General features: G+C 46.8%; 1 protein-coding gene across 6 annotated transcripts; it reads left to right on the top strand.

The window, feature by feature from the left end:
- Nucleotides 1-2185: 2185 nt before the first annotated feature.
- LRIF1 (ligand dependent nuclear receptor interacting factor 1) lies at nucleotides 2186-14999 on the top strand. Of its 6 annotated transcripts, none has more exons than XM_080569328.1 (4): nucleotides 2195-3420; nucleotides 8833-10340; nucleotides 11817-12095; nucleotides 13414-14999. In XM_080569328.1, the coding sequence occupies exons 1-4, from the start codon at nucleotides 2958-2960 to the stop codon at nucleotides 13876-13878; spliced, it is 2715 nt and encodes a 904-aa protein (XP_080425454.1). In that variant the 5' UTR covers nucleotides 2195-2957; the 3' UTR covers nucleotides 13879-14999. The 6 variants fall into 6 exon arrangements, with proteins under 6 accessions (XP_080425459.1, XP_080425454.1, XP_080425455.1 ...); XM_080569329.1 differs by having other exon boundaries at nucleotides 3266-3420; nucleotides 8825-10340; XM_080569332.1 differs by lacking the exon at nucleotides 2195-3420 and adding an exon at nucleotides 3427-3578.
- Nucleotides 15000-21734: the final 6735 nt, after the last annotated feature.

Raw genomic sequence — 21734 nt, 5'->3', positions numbered from 1 at the left:
AGAGACCAAGTTCCTCCTCAAACGTTCACAAACTGGACCCTGGAAACCTCCATGCTCAAGACAACTTCATTTCACCCTCCTTTTTCTTCTAGTTCCCAGCCTCCATTGAGTAACATTGCTAATGACTTTGGAACTAGAAAGTTTGTTCTCTACACCATCTCTTTGGGATCCTGAGCTGATCGTTATTTCACTATCTCCAAGCAGTGAAGGAACTGCATTGCTAGTCATCAATATTTAAAAAAAAAAAATCCCCCAATAGCAATAAAGTTATTTCTTGCTTTTATTTCAAGTATACAATACCTTATACAATTTTAACAATCGTGGTTTATATTCTCAGGTCATCTTCAGAAAACAGGAAGACTCAAAACTATCTTTTGAAGTGGAAAATCAGCTAAAATTATATGGCTTATGGAGCTTTAAAGAAAAACTCAATAGAAATTACAGGTCTCGCAGAAGAATTGCATGAGATTTGCAAGTGCTAGCCATGGTATAAGCAAGCTGTTCGCGAGTTCTAAGCTGCTGGGCAAGAAGTACACATGGGAGATCACACAGATTCCCTTCTGGGCTGAAATTATGTGGTCACTTTCCAGACAGTGTCCTGAAGCAGTGCAGGGTTAGGTTGGCCCCGGTCCTTCTCAGAGAGGTGACATGGATGGCCTCCGACCAGCCACGGTGCCTCTGCTTGGCTTCACCTGCACTGCTGTTCCAGAAAGTCTCTGCTTTGGGAAGATGGGATTTGGGTTGATGCCAAGCAGGTTGTACTTCATGCTACTGAGAGATTTAGTCTGTACTCAAGAGGTTTCTTAAAATATGACTAAATGCAGATTCCTAGCTCTGAGGTCCTAAATTAGAGGTCAGCCTCTGTCTCACCCAAGGCTTCTGCTGACCATAAAGGGAACTAAAGTCTTGAGAGTGACTGAGTTCATCTCAAAATGGGTGTCTAAAATAGATCAGAGGAACCATCCTTGAAAATGGTCAATTCTTCTATTCTGGCTGCAAAGGATAATTAGCACAGACATGGACATCTACCCTGCAGGTATCTGGAGAGAGGTGGAATGTGGCTCACAGTTTCCTTTGTACTAGTCATACAGGTTAAGGCCCCATCAGAGAGAGAGAACAGAATTTTACCAAGCTGTTCTGCCACACAGGACAAGGAATCCAACATGTGCTCCAAGTTTCATGTCACTTTGACAATCTGCGGTTGGTAAAAGCAAAATTGTACCAGATTATTTTGAAAGTTTTCCCTTTTTTGAAAGATTTCATGAAATACAACGACTGTCTCTGCAAATCTTGGAGGTTGTATGAATTTATTTATTAGGACATGTCATAGAAAGACATTTATGTGGCAAGATACCTCTAAGGAATTGAAGGGGAGATGATTGAACAAAAAAGATGAGAGAAGTGAGTGCTGTGGGTAAGGTGGAGTGGAAAGGAGTGAAGCGATTGGTGGGTGGGTGAAGGACTGAGAGGTAACACGGTGTGTAAGTTTATTTGGGTAGGGGAGGGATGCTGGTGAACCTGTGAAGACTTGTTAGCAGGAGGAGGCTGGAAAATCAGCGTAAGTATTGCTCGGTGATGTTGAGAGCTGAAGAAGTCAGTTGATGGGATGCAGGGAAAGTCCAGGTCGGTAATGGTGACCCATGGCTGTAGACTTTGAGTGGGGATGAGCATGGGGAAGAAGGGAAGACTCTGTGTATGATGGGATGACTCCATGGGAACAAGAGAAGAGAGGACTACTGAAATCCAAAGAAAACCAGGAAGTCACATTTGTCGTGAGTGTAACTCATCTGCTGTACTGCTGTCCCAGATTTTAATGATCTGTGGATCAGGAATTTCCTGAGAACGCTGTAGGTTATTTGTTCAGGGATGCCCAAGTGCTTACCTGGTCTCGCCTCAAACCCCTTCTGAAGGGGGGGAACTGGCAACGTATAGTCAGTGGCAGAGGCAGAGCAGATGTAAATGGGCAGCGGCTAAAGGATGCCTGGCAATGAGATGGCTGAGAAGAAGGAGTTTCAGTACGAGTTAGGAGATGTAGTTTCGAGGCAGTTAAAGAAAATCAGAGCTAGGAACAAGGGGTTGTAAGCACTGAGGAACAGGCAGAGCTTCTGGAGCAGTAACTGAGATTCACACACGGCAGAGGATTCCTGGTGAGGAAAAGGCACAGGCAGATAGATGGAGCTCGTGAGAGAGCTGAGGAAAGCTGAGCCTCACTGTCCTCCGCACACTGCCACCCCTGGCAGGACGCCGAAGCGCCGTGGAGCTGGGACTGCTCCACCAACTTTGCGCCGCCATCACGCCACCAGCAGCAAGGTGGGCTGCACAAGGAAGATGAACGGACGCTCCCCTGGGGCGGCTGTTCAGATGATCTCCCCGTGCCAGTGGAATCTGGGGGAAAATACATCAGAGTGCGAGGAGCTCAGTTCTGCCTTGATAAAACGTGTCAAGAGTCCAGCTCAGCGCGGATGGTATTTGTGCCTACAGCACAAGGACTCCACCGAAGGACACGGCAACGTGTAATCACCATCTGGGGCCAGAACAGCCACACTGGAGGGGCAACGGCCTGGACATAGTGCACAGAGCACTCAAAGAGGGGGAAAAAACAGGATTATAACCCGATTTGAAGAGAGCAGACGTTAGCTTTTTCAGGGAGGTATTGTCCTGTGAGAGGGCTGGGGTTGTTCAGCCTGGAGAAGGCTCTGGGGAGAGCTCATTGGGGCCTTTCAGTACTTAAAGGGGGCTTATGAAAAGGGTGGAGAAGGGCTCTTTACTTGGGTAGATAACAACAGGACAAGGGGAAATGGGCTTAAACTCAAAGAGGGGAGACTCAAATTAGACGTTAGACGGAAATCCTTTAATCAGAGCGTGGTGAGGCACAAAACAGGTTGCCCAGAGTAGCGGTGGCTGCCCCATCCCTGGCGGTGCTCAAGGCCAGGCTGGACGGGGCTTTGGGCAGCCTGATGCAGAGCGAAGCGTCCCCGCCCCAGCAGGGGTTGGTGCTGGGCGCTCCGTGCGGTGCCCCCCGGCCCGCGCCGCCCCGCGGCCCTGTGACAGGGCTGACGGGAGCCCCTTCCCGCCTAAATCCCCGCCGCCGGAAGCGCGCCTCCCCGCCTCCATCTACTTCCGGCGACCGCCGGAAGCGCCGCCACCTCCCGCCACACCACTCGCGGCCGCCGGGCGGCGCCAGGCTCCACTTCCGCTCTCCGCCGGAAGCGGCGGCGGACGGAAACCGCCGCCGAGCGGCGGCGGCTGGGATAGGCGGGGCGGCCGGAAGTGACGCGCGCAACGCTCCGTCCCGCCCCTCCCTCCCACCGCCGCAGACCGTTGTCCGCCGCCCGCCGCCGCCGCCGCCGCCGCCATGTCCCGCCGCCCGCTGGGGGACCCGCGGAGCCGAGAGGAGCGGCCGGGCAGCGCCGCGCAGTTGTGAGTACCGGGCCCGGGCGGAGCGGCGCGGGCCGGCCCGGCGCTCGCCCCCTCCCGGCGGAGGGCGGAGGGGGGCGGGCAGCGCAGCGCTGCCGCCGCCGCCGTCGTGTTCCCGGGCGGCTCGGCGGGGCCCGGCCGAGCAGGGAGCGACCCGGCAGGTACGGTCCCGCCGCCCTCCAGCCGCTTCCCCGCGGGGCCCGGCCCGGTGGGGGGGGGGCGAGGCGGCGGCGCGGGGAGGAAGGAGGGAGGAGGAGGAGGGAGGGAGGGAGGGAGGGAGGGGGGGGGCGGGGCCGGGAGCGGGCACCGGGGCGTCGAGGGCGGCAGCGGGGCACCGGGGTGCCGAGGACGGGAGCGGGGCCGCCGCCCTTCCCAGCTCTTCACGCCTCCGCCCGCCCCGCTCGACGCCCGCCCGTGAGGCACGTGCTGGGGTGGACAAGGGGGGGGAGGCCGAGCATTGGAGGCTGAGGGCCGTCCTCCCGTAACAGCGCGCGGCCGCCCAGCCGTGCTGGCGGAACTGGGAGCTGCGGCCACGCTTCTACGCCGCGGGCTCCAGCCACGGTCGGGCTCCCCGCACGTCGCGTGGCCTCCCCGGAGGTGTCAGCGCAGCGAGGCGTTCCTGCGGGGCTCCTTCAGCACAAGGGGGCTCCTTGGAGGCTGCGGCCGCGGGGTGGTCGCTTTGGCTGCACTCCCTGCCGTGCTGCCGGGGGTTTGTGGCAGTCGTCGGTGGGCAGAGCGGTGCTTCGCAGCGCGGGGTCTGCTCCCCGGCCATTAGCGTGCCCTGCAGTAATTATCCTTGCTACAGGGACTACTCTGCAGGGGGTGGAAGCGTTTTTGTGCCAAGCATAAAAGGTTTCTTCAGCCATTACCGAAAGCTGCTGGATTACAGGAAAACTCCATGCCTTTAGCAACGGCTTGTGCCTAAATCCTGGGCGGGATTTCTGGCTTTGCGTGCAAACTCAGCGTCGGTTTCTAGATTTTGTTGAGATAATAACAAAATTACTTCATTAACGTATTCAAGTAGCACATAGACAAGATACGGCTACATAAAATACAGACTGCAGTCACTTCACTTTGACTTGTCTCTAGATGTATGATTCCAGATTATATTCAATGTTATTTTGCCGCTTCCAGGATTCGGCTGTACCCATTAAAATAAATGAAGTTGGTTCTCTGACGTTTGTAGTGCTTGTGGTCCCTGGTTGATTTATTGATGTTCAGAGGAGATGAAAGCTTTCTCTAAAGCATTATCTGGGAGAAAGGCGATCTGGAAAGTAGCTGACGAGCTGAAACAGAACGTTTCTTCCAGCGACTCTGAAGTGTAACTGAAGCTTGAGCAAATCTTTCGTTTTATTTCCACCAATATATTTTTTAGGTGGCAAGGTCATGATTTTTGTTGCCCTAGTGGTTACAGCGGATTCAGCAAATGGTTTAATTCACTGAAAATGTTCTAAGGGCGTATTTGTATGGCAAAAATCAGGGACAAAAGACGAATTTTTAGATCATCGGCATTTTGTTCTTTGAGTCTGGTGCTTACGAAGAGTAGCAAACAATCTGGGATGAGAATTTGAGACAACCTGGGCCTTTAGATTGATGTGGCTGATTGTATGAGTGAAGAAAACAGGAATTCTGTTTCAGCAGAGGAGGGATGTAGGGTATTCTTTTTGTTTTTCTAGCTTAACGGAAAAATAGCAATTTAAAACCCAACAGCTTCCTGTTTTCTTCTGCTGTCTCTGCTTCGTAGGTTGCTTAACGCCATGCTCCTAGTTGAGTAGGAAGCTTTTGATATCGCCATGCAGACTGCCTGTGTAAGGAAATAACGACTGGTTTTGTTGGAGAAAAATGGCATGTAGACATCAGTTTTCTCTGAATATCACAGATTTTTTATTTTCTTTAAAGGAAAGCTGGCTACCTGGATTTGATAGTTTCTGTGGTGACATTAGAGAAGATTACCATCCACCGCTATTATTTCTTCTAGTTTATTGTCCTGAAATATTGTTCAGGGGTCTGCCTTGATGTTCAGGCCTTGGTCTGCACTTAAATATGATGGTGTGCAAGAACAGAAGTATTTCTATGCGTTAATGTGTGAGATTTGGGAAGTTCTGTATTTGTGAAGAGTGGGGAAACGGAGGAGGATGAAATGGAGAAAGTTCTACTTCAGCTATTATGGGAAAGACTCCCCAACTACAATCCAGTACATTCCCTGTATTTATATATTTTTAAGGAAAATTTACCCACTTCCTTAACAAAATTAATCTGACATCCTTAAAGGGGGAAACTGGTGGATTTTTCATTCTGCTCAATGAAATCCCAAAACATGTTCTTCTGAAAAAAAGGGCTACAGAAGGAAGACAGGTAGGTTCCAGATCTCGTCTTCGTTACCCAACCATGTATACAAACAAGCTGGAAATGCTTAGTTTTGGTAATATTCAAAGTGTCAGTCCTGGCTATTTCTTTGTTTCTCCTGGAAGAGCCTTTAGCAAAGTGAGATAAATACCATGAAGAATTTTTGACTTGCATCTGAAATGGGAAAAGTGTTGTAGTCCTCCCCGGACAACAGTGTCTGAAGTCGTTGGCAGTGACGTCTTCCCTTCCTGTTCGTAGATGCTTGAGTAAATCGGTGTGAATAAGCTTTTTAGTATCTCATCTGAATGGTTCCCTTCTTCTTTATCTTTTAGCTTTTTCTGTTTCTGCAGTCCTGTAAATACCTGCTACTCGCTTCAGGCAAACAAATGCTATTTTCTAGAAGACGCTTATTTTGGGGTTTCCCGCTCTTTTTGCGTAGCGTGTGAAGATAAAAAAAGCTGCAGTTGCCTTCGGTAATCATGAAAGGCAGAAAGAGTCTGGAGCTGAGACAAACTGGATTTTTGGGGCGTTCTTCCTTCCTAAGCCTACCCGAAAGGTCCTGTTTGTAGCCCAGCCTCAAGAGCAGCCGTGCGGCCCCCTGGGAGGGAGGGAAGTGGGGCAGGGCAGGAACGAGAAGTGTGGAGGTGAGCACTGGAAGCCGCCGCCACCGCTGAAGATGATATTCATGCCAACGCATCCTCTGTCGCATCGCTCTTTCTGTTTTTCCTGCTTCCTCGCTCGTTGACCTGCTTCTGCTCCTCCTCTCCGCGAGTCAGAGCTGTGCCCTGGTGGCGGGTGGAGGCGCCTGCCCCTCGGGAGGTTTCTTCTGCCCTTCGGAGCCTCTTTGCGGTGCTGGGTAGTTTCAGCGGGGCTTCGTGCCTGCTTGCTCGGTGAAAGGTGCAGAGGTTCGGCAGTTTTGTGTCTACGGAACATGCTGAGAATTCCCGTCTGAATTTTCCTTCAGAATATTCGTTCTTGCATAGAGACGAGAAGGAAGGTTGAGAGCGTGGCGCTCGGGGCTAACAAAGAGGCATTCGGAGCACACAGCGGTGACAGATGCAGAGTGTTGTCCGGGAGCTCACTGCTGATCTTCCCAATTCTCCATTATCAGTAATGCTAGGAGCTTTAAAGGGGTTCCAAAAATACATTTTTTCTACTGTAATTGCATTTGAACATTTAAATATCGTTAATTGCCCTTTGTTTAAGCAAAACTATGGAAGATCATTATTCTTCAGTGCTAGTTTTTCTCAGCTGTCCTTTCAGATTCCGAAGCACCCAACCCCGTTTTACCGCTAAAGCCTCAGACAGCAGCATCCATCCAGAACTACGTAGCATATTGCGCACGTTGTCCTCTCCAGTACGAGATTGTTTTTAAAACAAAAGTACTGCAGAATTTCCTGCCCGCTGCACTGACAAATCACGTAAACCTCTTCTTTTTCACATAGCGTGCTTAGAAATGAGGCATTGTACCCAAGTATCGGACGTGGGAGTTAATTTTAAGGTTACAGCAAGGAAAGAGCTGCGTGCCTAAAGCCTTTAGACAGGCAATAGCATAGTTTTTATATCGGCCGTCAAGGAGAACGCGACCTCTCAAACCGTGCCAGGAACTGTCCTACTCAGGGCACGAAGAGCATCCTTGTGGCTTCTTACTTGCCGGAAAAAGACAATGTCTTGGCTGACTTCTTGAGCAGATGCAACGGTGGGATGCGAGTGGTATCTCCGAGTCGCCCTGTTCCGAGCTGAGCTGCAGGCCCAAACCATCGCTTTGCTGCCAGAAAAGCTGCCAGCGTTCCCCACGCTACTTGACAGTAAACGGGACCCAGCACCGGGAAGCACCCTCACGGCCGTGTTCTCAATGAATTTATCGATGTAGGAAGTCAATAGGACAGAGCTAGAATGCTTTTGGTGACCAAAAGCGACGTTGGCAGCTCTGCCTTTTAATCATTCTGCATCTGATGTCAAGACCGTCCTGTTCTGTTCGTGTGTCTCAGCCTGCCGTGTCGCTTCCGCGGTGCTTCGGGCTCTGCCGCGTCCAGGAGTTCTCTGGGGAAGATGCCTGCCTTCGGGTAAACTCGCTCCGAGTGGGGAAGATCCTCTCTGTCCTGGAACGGACCTAAGTCTTGTGTCATTCCTGTCTTGGCGTTTGAAGCAGTCACAGCTAACTTTGGGATGGACAAGGTTCTCTCTGTCTGTCTGCTGTTCAGAATTTTTGTCTTTGCAGCTGCATCTACTCTTCCGATTTCCCTGGTTCTGACTCTGTGTATTCCTTCTAGTTCTTGAGGCCCTTTTCTTCCTAGACTTAGAGTTCTGTTCTCATCAATCACACAGAGCTTCTGTACATTCCTTGACCACGTTTGGTTTCGTTCTCCCTATGAAGATGACCGCCTTTGTGGTCTGCATCCGTCTAAAGAATGAGCGAGCAGGTGAGGCGTAGGCAAATGCCTTGGTCACTGTACGTCCTGTTCCACCAAGGGAATGTGTTCTGCTTCTTAATTTTTTCCTGTGTATGTGTCTGAGGTAATTTCTGTTTCCACCTTGCCATGCAATTAATCTGCCTATATTTTCCCAAAGCTTTCCTGAAATTCATACTTCTCAGTGCTAAGTAGGGGTATTAATAACAGCAGGTGGCAAAAAATATGGCTCCTCTGTGAAATCCGTCGATGATGTTTCTTCCATTTAGAAGGAAAAGGAAGGGCTCTGTAAGCAGAAGAGGAGAACAATTTCAGGTGTTTTCTTGGGTCTTTTAAGTGTATATTTTTTTAATCTGAAAAGGATGCTGTTTCTTGCCTTTCTGATGTGTAATAGTTGGATGTTATTTTCAGATAGTCTGTGGTACTCTGAAATGCTAACCCAAAATGTACAGTAAGTAGGTCAGAGTTATTTTTGCCCCGAAGTTCCTGAAGATTAGGTCTGGAATTTTTCAGTAGTTAATCTGTTTCTAAGGCATAGCAGCGTTGGGTGTACGATTCACTGATGCACATTAATTAAAATATCTGTGCTGTGTTCACTTACGCTTTCTTTCTTTTTTCTTTTTCTTGTCTCTTTTCTTTGTTTTGTTAAGCATTGCAGGCTGTATGTACCGAGTAGTTCAGACGACGGGACCAGATGGAAAAAACCTTCTGAAATTACTTCCAATTTCTAAATCTTCTGGAAACTTTGTGCCAATAGTTCAGTCTTCAGCCATGTCAAATAATCCTAAAGGGAGCATTTCTAGCCCGGTTCATCTTACTTTTAAGACACAGCTTGCCAATACTACTGCACCTTCATCTGTTAAGATACCTGTTTTTCAGTCTCCTAATCCTGGAAAGATAATTCTTACAAGGACATTAGACAAACAGGAAAGCGTTAGAGCAGGTTCTGAAACAGAAAGCTTAACTGCAAAATCAGCTGCTAACATCCAGAGCAGTTGTGTTTCAGTTGATAGACTGTCTTTGCAGAACATTGCTGTAACAAGTTCATCTAACCAGAGTAACACTGCGTACATGTTGGTAAACCCAAAGAGTCTTCCCGCTACTATGAAGTGTCCAGTACTGCCCTCTGACCACCACCTCCAGATACCAGCTGATGCAGAAGTGAAATCTGTCCCAGCTTCTTTTTTACCGCCTGCAATACAGCAAAAAATACTTGCAGCTGCAGCAACAAATGTGTCTGGAGGAGCTGACAGTACAAAAACGCCAACCGTTATTTATGTGTCACCCGTGAACGCAGTGAAAACGGTACTTCCCAAGCGGTTGCAAACCATTTGCCCCAAAGCCACCACAGACGTTTCAAAAACGTTAATAATGACAGCTACACAAACGGCAAATTGTTCTTCTCCTGAGACGGTAACACCTGATGATCAGCAGTGCCAGCAAACACCAATGAAATGGATTGTGCAAGAAAGCCCGCAGTTATCAGCGCCTTGCCTTATTCCTGTAAAGTCATCAAACTATGTGGCTTCTAAGATCTTGAAAACGTTGTCAGATACGAACAATGCAGAAGTTAACTCTGCGAGTATTTTACCGCTCTGTTCTAGTGGTCCTGGTGGAAGCCAAACAAAAATCACACCTCTTAAAGATAATGCTCTGGTCATGTACAGTGGGAAAGTCTATTTGTTGACCAAAAGAGGTTCTGATGTTCTGTCGGCCCACGTTGACAAACAAGCATCTTCCTCTTCTGATGCTTCACTTAAAAAGGAGACATCCAAGCTAATTGCTTCTACTGAAGTCACTAAAATAAGCAATAAAGTGGTGAATCTGGTATTGTCAAAAAGCAAAGGAATGGTGCTGTCTCAGAAAGATCCAAAAATGTGTACAAATGCAAAAGTTTCTCCACCGGCTGGTTTAAGAAATGACTTAAAATCCGCACCTGCAGCTCTGGTGACACCAAGCGTTAAGGAGCACAGTTCCGCTGTAATCCAGGGAAAGAGTTTGCCCCTGACCACGAGCGTTTCAAGTGGAGTGACCCCCATTACAGCAGTAGAGACACAGGAAAATATATGCCAAGGTGGCAGAGAAACGATTCATTCCCCCAGAGCAGCAAGTGCTGTTTTACCTCAGTCTAAACAAGAGTGTGCTTTCAGTGAAGACTGGCAAAAGGTAACTCTCTCCAATAAACATGCCAATCTCAGTCTCTGCTAAGTTGTTACATGGTCCTGGTTCTGTTGGGATAAAATAGCTGTTAGTAAGTTCACAGATTGTTGTGACCATTCCGGTCACCAGAAATGCTGGTCTGAAGTGTAGTTCCTTGGTTCAAAAATGGAAAATACTTTGTTTTGTTTTGTTTTGTTTTCCCAGCAAAATTGCATGGGAGTGGGTGCAAGTGAGAAAAGGCATAAAGAAAAGGGCAAGGAGAAGACAACTTTTATTTCTTCACAAGATAAATTATGTACAGCAAGTGGAAAGTAAAGTGGAAAGCTGTTCTTCTGGTAGCTATCTGCTCTCAAATGTTGATGCTGCATTTTCCCAGCAGTTGACTGTGCTGTAGGCGTGATGTAGAGAAGCTTGGAGCTGTGTGAGAGGAGAACAAGGTGGACAAGCGGGGGTTGTCATGCTAGGAGGAAGGCGTTACAGCTCCAGTTTGTGCTATCTGAGAGAGCCCAAGGCGGGAGCTGCGTTCCCTTCCTTTCATGCTGTGATGCAGAGGGGTTCTCTTCCTCTGTGTCATCGCTGATCTCAGGCAGATGGAACTCTTGAGAGCTGTAGTGGCGACAGTGCTTTCCCCCTTCAGGCTGCCTACACGTTCTTCTAAAATCGTAGCGTAGGAAATATCTAAGAGAGACCTTAGCTGCAAAATGCGCAGACGCTGTGAAGGATTGCAAGTCGAGCTTTCAGTTGCCCAGGAGGACAGAGTGAATTTGTCTGAAGATGAAAAATTGTTCTGAAGCAAGTATGTATTTGCTTATGTTGACCAGGCTGAAGGGAAACGTCAGCTAAGCATATTCATGCACATTTGAGGCATTTAATCGTTGCAGTAGGGCCTCTTTTTTGATTGTTCCTCACCTGAAAAAACTGTTCAGATAAACATTTTTTCTTGAGTGCCGTGTGATGCCAAGCGGTAGCGTTCTCACTTGCCTTAGTTGTTTGCTGCTTTTAGTCCATAAATTTGCAAGGCTATGGGTGCCAGAGACAGCGATGTCACCTTGGCCTTGCAGATGAGGAACAGTTCAGGTTACAGTGAGATTAGGTAGGAGGGCTGGTTAATAGTGCTTTGTTGGTATTATCAAAATATGGAGTGTTTTCGACAGCCTGAAAGTGACTCAGGAAAGAACACCGTCTGATCTTTCATCATCTTCCTTTGTTACTTCTAAGCTTTAGAGTAGGTTACTTTATATGGTTTACTAGTTGGACTTTGCATTTTCTGGATGTTATACAACACATTTGGTGTTTTAGGTAACTAATAATAATGTTAGACCTATGATAATATGTCATAATTCCTCAAAATTGGCTTACACATGTTAAATGCAACTCATGTGAAAATTTATTTTCCCAGTGCTTCTAGTAAACTAAGGCTTCTGTATATATGGAGGGAGAGGGAGAGAGATTCATGGTTCCCTCCCTGTTTCTGTATTTCAGGTCCAGCGTGAAAAGATGGATTCACAGGGAAAAGTTAATCAAATCAAACACCAAGAGAAGCCACACTGGAAACAATACTTGGAATTAAGGAGAAAATTTGGTCTCTCCAAGGAGGAGAGAGTCTACCTTAAGAGAATACCATTGATAACCTCCAGTGAGAAACCAGATGAAAGGGTGTGTTCCAGTAACAGCTTGAAAACGAGAAATGACTCTTGCAGTTCATCATCATTAGATGTGACAATAACAAATCAACATCAGGAGTGTGTTAAAGAGGAAAAGGTATCTTGAATGTTTCTGGCACTAAAGTATGTGTACTGCAAACACATTCAGAAAGCAGCATGTGTGTTGTCAGTATAGGGCTGTGATTTTTGTTTGAATTCTCCCACCCTGTGATTCATCAGGGCAAGTCAGTAACTGTTACAGTTGCTTTGGGAGTTGTTCCTTGAACTTGGTTTTGTGCTGCTATAGAGCTGTGTGATTTCAGTGTGACTTGAGTGCTCTTTTTTTTTTTTTTTTTTAATCCTCTTTTCTGGGTTCAGCTAGAGGAAATAAAAAGAACAAATGCTTTGAAGCACCCTCTAGTGGTGGATGAACAGTCGAAAGGATAGCCTTTATTGGAATAGAAACTATACCTCTGTGATTCTGATTTATATTTAGCCTTCTGCAAACGGTTATGTATATCCAGTAGTGCAGTGAATACATGCAGAATAATAGAGGAATGATTTCTTGGGAAGCTTTACCCGTGAATTCAAAATCAGGCAAGTGCTGTTATTTCAAGGCACTTCAGACGTTCACATGACGAGACCTGTGACATCCAAAGAAAAGCATCCACTTGGCTGTGTGCAGTGTTATTGAAAAAAATTGACTCATGTACCTGTCTGGTCGTTAGAGCTGTCAATGTCTTTATAAACTTAGCCCTTTGTCATTGACCATGGATGTTCTTGAGTGCTTCTGGAAAGGTTCCTTTAATGTAAGGACTTCTGTCTTAATGCATGAAAGTGATTTTATCCATCCGAAGTAGTCCTGTTCAGCTTTAGTGTTCTAAACTTTATTTTGTATGATTCTACTCCACCCAGTCAAAGGCTTTCTCAGATTTTACTAATTCTATGTTTAGAGCCCAGCTTTGGGCAGATCTACTGCCTGCTCGTAGTAAGGTACATCAAAATTTAAATAGCAAGGTAGTTGAGAGGAATGTGGTTTTGTAATGGACCTCATCTCTAATATTTGAGCTTTTTGGAAATGTCAGCCTGAAGAATGTTTTGCATTTTTCCACCAAGTTAGATACAAAATATTTGGCTTACGCTAGAGTTAAAGAGGTGACAGCATGAAATGATAGGCATGCACAGGAAGGGCAGAAGTGAAGTATTGGGTAAGGAAGAAAGTTAACGTTCTAGAGTTGTTAACCAGGAATCTTTGCTAGAAAACATTACCGAACATGGAAGTATGTTTGCTCAAATTGCTAAAAGAAGCATCTTCCATGCAGTAATTCCAAGAAGCATGCAGCAATATGTGTAATATGTGCCTAATGAGCTGTGAATAAGGTAGAATGGTGCTCAGTTTAACAGAAGTACGTTTTGTGTGTTTCTTGACTATACAGATAATTGTGGATCTGGAAGATTCATCTAAGAAAAGAAAAATAAAATCCTCATCGGTGTCAGACAGTGGAAAGAGAAGGAAGACATCAGTCAAATCAACCACAAGTTCAAATTCAGAAGATACTGGCCCAAGTTCCATCCTACTTAACAGAAGTGCGTCTCCTCCACCAGTCTTACTGCAGCAAAGTGCTTCCACGGACTTCGTTACATCCTGTGTAGGGAGGGACTCTGAGCAAGAGACATGCTCTCAAAATAGTGATGTTATAGACTCTCATATTCCAGTTTTAGTGTCTTGTGAAGATCATACTTCAGTTTTTGAAGGCTCTTTCAGAGATGATGCTTTCCCTTTGACTCCGCCAGACTTGGATGAAACAATCCGGGATGAAAAGATAAAACGACTTAAACAGCTCTTAAGAGAACGAGAAGCGGCACTTGAAGAGATGCGTAGAAAAATGCAGCAAACCTGAAATACTGAAGGTGGTGATCTGGACCATATTCATCTTCACTTCAGTGATTTCAAGAAGAAATAGTGTTTAAATGAACATGAATAAATATTTCTGGTAGACAGAGGATCCTTTAAGATTTCTTTAAAAAAATTCTTTAAAAATTTACTATATATATTTAGTAAAGTACAGGGTTCCTTTTAAAGACCAGAAATAAAAGACTTGGACATCATATTCTGCTTGTGGGACATGTACACAAATGGGAGAATGCAGAAGAGAGGTGTTTTTATTATTTTTAGTATATTCTCTGTATTTTGAATTAAAGGGGTTTCTGTATTAGCCCTAGAGAATAAACTTTCCCATTTTGGAAATTTGTGGCTTATCTCTTAGAATTTGAATGCAAATTGTAAACCCCAGTTGTAAATATTTTTTGTTTTCCTAATATTTTGTAATGCATGACAACTTTTGTGAATCGTTGAGAACTGTCAATTGTCATAAAAGGTCAATGGTCAGTGGTTAATAAATGCTATTTAAGTAGTCTGGGGGTTAGACTTCAGGCAGTAATAATACTGATATTTATAAAAAACAAATAAAAAATACTTTACAGATGTGAAGATGGAACCAGTACTAACATCTGAAGTATGCCAGTAAAGTTATATAGGTATGTGTCTCTTACAGTTATTGTAAGCCTTTATAAGGCCTTTGCCAGCAGTGCAATGTAGAAGATTAGTTGTGGTGATTTTTTTTTTTTGAATCATTACTTATTGAAGCAAAAAAGGCACATTTCTTTATCTGAGTGGCATCTTTACCTTTAATAATTCTCGATGAATTGAACGGAATGTCTCTTCCGTTCACTTGATCAGTCTTTATTTGTATGTCTCCTGCTACCTGCGTTTGATGCTACCTAAGTTTTGCATTGTAGGAGAGAAGGAGCACTCAGGCTGTCTTTGCCACCATGATTTTTGTAGATCTTTGTAGCATATTTTGTCAGGTGTTGTATGGAGGCCTTTCGCTACTTTCTCTTGTCTGTGTCATAGACGCAAATAAGTTGGAAAACACCTTCAATGTTTTCAAGTCCAACCATCAACTTGACCTACCAAGCCCCGTCACTAGAAGCTGGCCCTTTGTGCCACACTGAATTTTGTCATGTCACTGAATTTTGTTAGGTTCTTCTGCAGTTCTTCAAAGTTAGGCTTCGTTGCTGCAGCCGTGACTAACTGTACCGCCAACAGAACTTGTCCTTGTTTTTCTTGTCCACGTATGGCTATATTGAACACTACTGATCCCTGCAGAACTTAGTCTGTAAGACAGAGCAAGCAGGTCATATGTACTTTCTTTGTAAACGTGCAAAGCAAAGAGGCTAACTTATGGGAGATTTATTTATTTATGTATTGGTTTTGAGCAGTTAATGACAGCAGCGGGGAAGAGATCTGTTTGTTGTCTCATCCGTGCTTCTTCCAGAAAGCTTGGAAGGAGTCTAAGTTGAAGTCTAAGTTTGTCTAAGCCTGCCTGGGAGTTGTAGGCAGTAATGAGGAGACAGTTGGTTCTGTTATCTTTTTTTATTTTTGGTGAAAAGTGGGAATATTCCCTGCACGTACATGGGTGTGGTGGGCTGGCCTTGGCCAACAGCCAAGCACCCACATGGCTGCTTACTCACCTTTCCTGCAGCATGGGGAGAAAAGGAAGGTGAGAAGACTTGTGGATTGAGATAAAGACAATTTAATAGGGGAGGCAAAAGCTGCACGTGCAGGCAAAGCAAAATAATAATTTAATGTTTGTCATCAGCAGGCAGATGTTTAGCAACTTCCTGGCTAAACAGGGCCTCGGCACATATGGTTGCTTGGGAAGACGAACACGATAATCGCAAATGTCCCCAAATCCTACTCCTTGCATCCTCCTTTTATTTGCTGAGCATGCTATCATACGGTATGGAACATCCCTTTGGGCATTTTGGGTCAGCTGTCCTGACTCCGTCTGCTCCCACCTTGCCCACGGAGTGAAAAAAGAGAAAGCCTTGGTGCTGTGCAACCACGTTCTGCGACAGCCAAAATGCTGGTGCGTTATCGACGCTGTCGGTCACAAAGCCAGATCGCAGCACCATACGGGCTGCTACGAAGCATCCATCCCAGCCAGACCAGTGCGATGGGACAGCAATCAGAAAAGAGAGGGAAGCAGCCTTGTGTCTCATCTGGTGCTGTGCTCGCCAGTTGGGATAATCTTCCAACAAACATCTCTCATCTTCCCTGTCTTCTGCCAGAAGTCTTTGTTTTCCGATGATCTATAAAGAAATGAATGAAGCTGAGTTTGCCCTCTGCTTTTGCTGGAAGGACTCCAGGTTTGAAGTCCTACAGCACACCACCTTTCTTCCAGAACCTCTTTACCCCCGGCAAAGCAGTTAATTATGCCTGGATTTTCTATATACACCAATAAAATACTGAAAATTTGAAGAATCCTCAATGCAAGGTTTTGAAGAAACATGGCCAGTAGGGTTTGGTAGAAAAAACAAGTGAATAGGCTGTTTCCCTGTGATCAAGTAATGGAAAATGTGACGCAATTCAGAAGAACACTGCCAAGCCATCTGTGGAAGAGAAGATGTCTTTCCTGGAACAGCATCAATGCAAAGTTGAGAGGATCACAGAGCTGAGAGAAAGGCCTCGGTGCGCTGGCGTGGGGAAGCTGCGCCACCAGCAGCAGCAGAGGGACTGTCAACTGCCAGGAACATTGCACGTGGTTGGAACTGCTCCTCGTCCAGCCGCAGCGTCTGTAGCACAGATTAGGTTTTCCTGCACTGTTCGTCCGTTAATGCCTGTGATCTGTTAAGAGTCGCTCTGTGAAATGGAAGCTGGGAACACTGGCTGCAGCCCAGGAGTGAAAGTTCTTGGCAGCCTCGGATGGCAGAAGGCACTGCAGTTACACGCTGTGCTTGCTGTGTGAACACACAGCAATATGAAAACTGTGGATTTAGGCTATGAATTGAAACTGTCACTTTCAAGCAAGCATCCAGGAAGAGACAGTGAAAGGTCTTTTAAGGATTACTGGGTCGAAAGAGTGAAAGTGGCAGAGAGTACTGGACAAAGCAGGTTGGGAAGGAAAGACGGTGCTGGACCAGCTGCTGACGTCAACCTAACCTGGAGACTTGGGGTGTTTGGACAGAACTGTCTACATACAAAGGTGTTACTTTGCAACTAGAGGTCAAACCATCAGAGCACTGGCATTTCCGACTGAGGACACGCATCTTTGCGGAGGTCCTTTAGCGTGAGAGGCTGCCTGGAAGCTGTGCATCAGATCCAGCTTCTCCCCAGCAAGCCAGCAGTCAGCTGCTGGGGATGGAAATGTGCAGAAATGATAGAAAATGAGTTAACCTGTCGATAGCCATCACCGGGGATGTGCAGACTCACCTTTCAAACCGTGTTGGACAGCATGGAAGTGATCCTGAATTTCCTACGTATGGGATTGGGGTGGACAAGTTGTGACTGATTTCCAGTGGCACGGTCGGCAGCGGGAGCAGATGCCAAGGCTGAATTTGGCAGAGCCCGACCCTGGTGGATGTGGCAGGCACAGAACAGTTACGGTGCGGTTCGGAGAGCGCTTCTGGCGGATGGGGAGGGAGATGGCTTTCCAAACCAAGATGTGAAAGCATAAATAGTCAGCACTGGAACACTCTCAAGAGTCATCCAGCCCATTATCGCGGAGACCAACATGGGGAAGGAAATCAGAATGGGGAACTGGTAGCGGATGCCTAGAAAAGCGTACAAAGATGTAATGACCACATGCAAGACTTCATTGATATTTTTAGTATCTCCAGCTACGATAGTTCTTAGACATGATACCTTCATGTTTAATACCCCTTGATTTATACTTTTTGTGCCTGTAATATTTTCCAGTAACTTTTTAAGATGAATATAACCAGTCCTCAAGTCACCAACAAAAAGCCATTTTGTGGGCTTTTTTCAAAGTCCTCTTCAGTCTTTTTTTTTTTTTTCCTGTACTGGGAAATGCTGCATAAATATCCTTTGAAGAGAAACAAGCACAAATACAGGCTGGGCAGAGAGTGGACTGAGAGCAGCACTGATGAGAAGGACCCGGAGGTGTTGGTTGTTGAGAAGCTTTTTCAGATGGATGGACCAGGACTTCTGTACAGACAGAAATATCATTGCATCATGGAGTTCCGATGGCATTTTGGATTTTTGTTTTGTTTTGCTTTCTACACCTCCCTAGTAACTCATAGTCCAGAGCTCTTCAAAATTGACCTGATATTTTTATGATCTACTGAATTTGCCGATCTCTTTGAACATAACAACTCGTTCAGTACATGTTACTCTATATGGAAACACAGGAGTTTTCATTCATCTATATAGAATTTTATCATTTGTTTTATTGCTCAGTTATTGGTACTATGAGGACCATCTCCAGCATTTTGTCATGGCTTGAGACCTGTGCCACTCGCCAGCTTTGTCATCTTGCTCTTTACCCCTTTTCTAAATAATCTATGAATGTTGACATGCACAGGCTCCAACGAGAACATTTGGGACTTCTTCCTTTCATTGAGAAACAGACTGTTGAATCAGCCTTTCTTTTTTCTCTTTAAACCAGCTATTTATTCAGCTGAGGACTGTATTTTTATTATTATTATTATTTTTTTTTTTTCTTTTGCTACAGCAGCCTGGTTTCTGTAAATCTTTGGTGGAAGATGTCCAGGTAGATGATCAACCATAGATCTTTGTTTGGAGGAACACAGTTACCGTTTCCTTTGGTAAATGCTACTGGAATTGCGAGGCAGCTCTCGTCTTCACTGAATCTGCAGAGACCCTTCAGAGAGAACTGCAGAGACCCTTCCCTTCAGTTACAGGGAATTGTGGTTGGAAAGAGAAGACCTGTCTGGAGAGAGAAGAAACAGCCATCGGAATAGCAAAAGAAACAAGCAGCAGGAGGGCTGCGAGAGGGGCAGGGGTCAATGGCATGGAGATTAGCAGGTCGTCGCCATCCCAGCACATCTATCTGCAGCTACTGAGGACCTCCAGTTCAGGACAGTCAGAAAGAGGCAACAGCTTAAAATGAAAACTCAAACCTTTAAGAAAGGAAGATAGGGTAGGAATCACAAGACATTGCGAAGAGGAGAGATGTAAGTCCTGATGGTTCACGCAAGTGGAGCAGGATGAACAGACAAAAAGGTCACTCTGTCAGCTCCTAAAGGGTACGAAAAGGTACATTCAGAGCCAGTATGTGGTTGCCAGAGTCAGACCCACCCAGGAGATGTGAAGAGGACTTGAAAGCCAGTGTTGTCCCCAGTGTCACAGCAAGCAACCCCAGACAAGCAGGTGGGTACAGGCGTCCTGGTGCCCAGCCACTGACCAGACCAAGGACACCTCCTTGGTACCCGCCTGTGGGTGTGGGAGAGAAGAGTTTTAACTCGGAGCAAGATCACCTCCACCGAGATCTCACACTGCCATCTGCTATGCTGCTGCTACAACGTCATGTTTTCCTATACAGTCCAGCATTGCCACTCTATTCTATTTTTATTGTAATTCTACCTACTCTACTGGTGTGGACAGGAAAGCACTGATCCTATGGCTCCACAGATGTCGCTGGGCACCCTTTGAAAATTTGTTGGCATATTGGCTGCTTTCCTGTCCTCCAGTACTGAAACAGTTCTCAGTAAGAACTTATTCCAGCTGTCCTTGCAGCAAGTTGTGGTGCTTATTATCAGGAGTAAGCTTTAGAGCCACCTTGCACACCGGCAGACAGATGAGAACTGTTTTCAGCTACGGCCCCACAAGACGACTGTGGGGTCACCAAACCAGCAGTTTCTCCAGCCCACGTTCGTTGTGTACTACAGCCAGCCAGGAGCTGAGAAAGAACAAATTCACAGGAACTGGCAAGGACAAGAAGCACCAACACAGCTGCTCCTTAACAAGGAAACGCTGAGGAACTCCCCAGGCATGGTCAGAAACATCTCGCCGCGCAGGGAGCAGTGGGAGCGGGGCTGCTGCAGCCCGGGCAGTGCCCTCGCTGTCCAGGGAGCCGGGCCAGAGCAGGGTGCTGATGGCAGGACCCGTAGGCAGTCCTACGCAAGATGAGATGATGAATCCGGTTCTGGGTCCGTCCCAGAGTACTTGGGAGCAGCAGGGGATGTGAACGGAAACAGGATGAAACGTACATCAGAGGTGCACGGAGGATATAAGACTGGGGGAAAGTCACCTGCAATCTAGGTCTGAGGCCCAGCCAAGAAATAAAGCTGGAGGCAGGAGCGAAAACAAACCTGGCTGCTCACACCATGACTGGGTGCTCAGGCCCGACTTTAAGCAGAGCTCAGGGGCCATGTCCAGAGAGGGTAGGAGGAGGTCCCAGGTGAGGCCGCTCAGGGCAATTAAAGCACACTAATGGCCTCAGGGCCCTGTTCGTGCTGTGGTAGTGAGGGAAGCAGGTCCTAAGGGGCCTTGGGCTGAGTGCTTGAGCATTCAGACTTTCCTCATCTTCTATCCTCAGCCAGCAGGGGCTGACCTCCCTCAGGGACACCGGCTGCCACAATCCTCGCTAAGGGGGACAGGACCCGGCCCAGCCTCCGGGGACTGAGCAGCTACCTCGGGAGCGAACTGTGGGAGAGGCAGAAAGAGGTGGGGATGCAAAGGAGAGGTGTGAGTAGAGCACTCGGTCAGGTGTGTCTGGGTGTGACCGATCCCCCCGCCTTTGGTAAGCGGAGAGACAGGAAGAGGAGAAGTTTCTGCAAACAAGAAATCTAGGAAGTAGTCAGGGAACCTTAGGGTGGTTTGGGAGAGGATATGTTTTGTTTTTCCCCACACTCAAGATTGTGATGTTTTAGGTAGAACTCAAACATTTTTGAGCACTCAGACTCTGAAGCTGTGGGAATCTCGTCCTGTTTGGTGGGCTAGAAAATGATGTGGTCCACGCTCGGGAGGGGACTTAGTAAGGTGTTAGCGGCTGAGACCGGAGGTGTGGGGTTTGCTGAGCTTTTAATTGCCACTGCCAATTTCTCAAGTGCTGGTCGGCCCTTGGCAGTTCATCCGAGTGGTGTCACCGCAGAGAAACGCGGGGCTTTCTGTAGCAGGCATTGCTCCTGGCAGGCAGCCTGTCTGAGTCTTCATGTCAAATAATCTCTCTGTGCCTGATGGTAATCCATGGGAGGGGGGTGAAAGGAGAGCGATGCCAGACCCAAAGGGAAAGGGAAGAAAAGCACCATGAGCAGGCAGGATGCTACAGGAGCTGCCTTGAGAAGCTGCATGAATGACTTCTGGTTTTGCCTCCCTCCCTTTAGCACTAGGAAGGGGGCTTTCTCCTTCCTTTCCAGCAGGGCTCTGCACACCCGGGGCAGGGCAGGACATCATGTTGCGATGATCTGGTTAAACCATTCACCTAATAAGATTTAAATGAGGTACAGAAATGGGGCTTCTGCTTGCTGGAACTTCATGTTTTCTGGGTTGTAGCAGTTAACCAACCACCAGGGTTTATGTATTGCCTCATTAGAGAGCATGTAGCCAAGTGTGCCACTCTCCAGGGAGGCCTTGATCCCTAGGGATTTATCAGCAACTAAGTTATAATACTTGGGGACATCTCCCCTAAGCTGTAGAGCCCTTTGGGTCTCAGTGATTCACCACTGATCATAGAGTAGCTTAGGTTGGAATGGACCTGAAAGCTCATCTGGTTCCCCACCCCTGCCACAGGCAGGGATGCCACCCACTAGATCAAGTTGGACGAAGCCCCATTCAGCCTGGCTTTTAACACCCCTACGGAGGGGGCATCCACAGCTTCTTCGGGCAGCCTGTTCAGTGCCTCACCACCCTTACAGTGAAGAATTTTCTCCTACTGTCTAATCTAAATCTATCTTCTTTTAGTTTAAGACCATACCCCCTTGCCCTGTCATT

Source organism: Anser brachyrhynchus (assembly GCF_964034855.1).
Source record: "Anser brachyrhynchus genome assembly, chromosome: 27".
Taxonomy (NCBI): Eukaryota; Metazoa; Chordata; class Aves; order Anseriformes; family Anatidae; genus Anser; species Anser brachyrhynchus.
This window is presented reverse-complemented; position numbering and strand designations above follow the sequence as displayed.

Excerpts from the sequence above, each read along its gene's own strand:
- LRIF1 (XM_080569328.1), top strand. The coding sequence starts at position 2,958 with ATGCAGAGCGAAGCGTCCCCGCCCCAGCAGGGGTTGGTGCTGGGCGCT. Across the intron at positions 3,421-8,832 it reads CCGGGCAGCGCCGCGCAGTT|GCTGTATGTACCGAGTAGTT; the intron begins GTGAGTACCGGG and ends TAAGCATTGCAG. Across the intron at positions 10,341-11,816 it reads TCAGTGAAGACTGGCAAAAG|GTCCAGCGTGAAAAGATGGA; the intron begins GTAACTCTCTCC and ends TCTGTATTTCAG.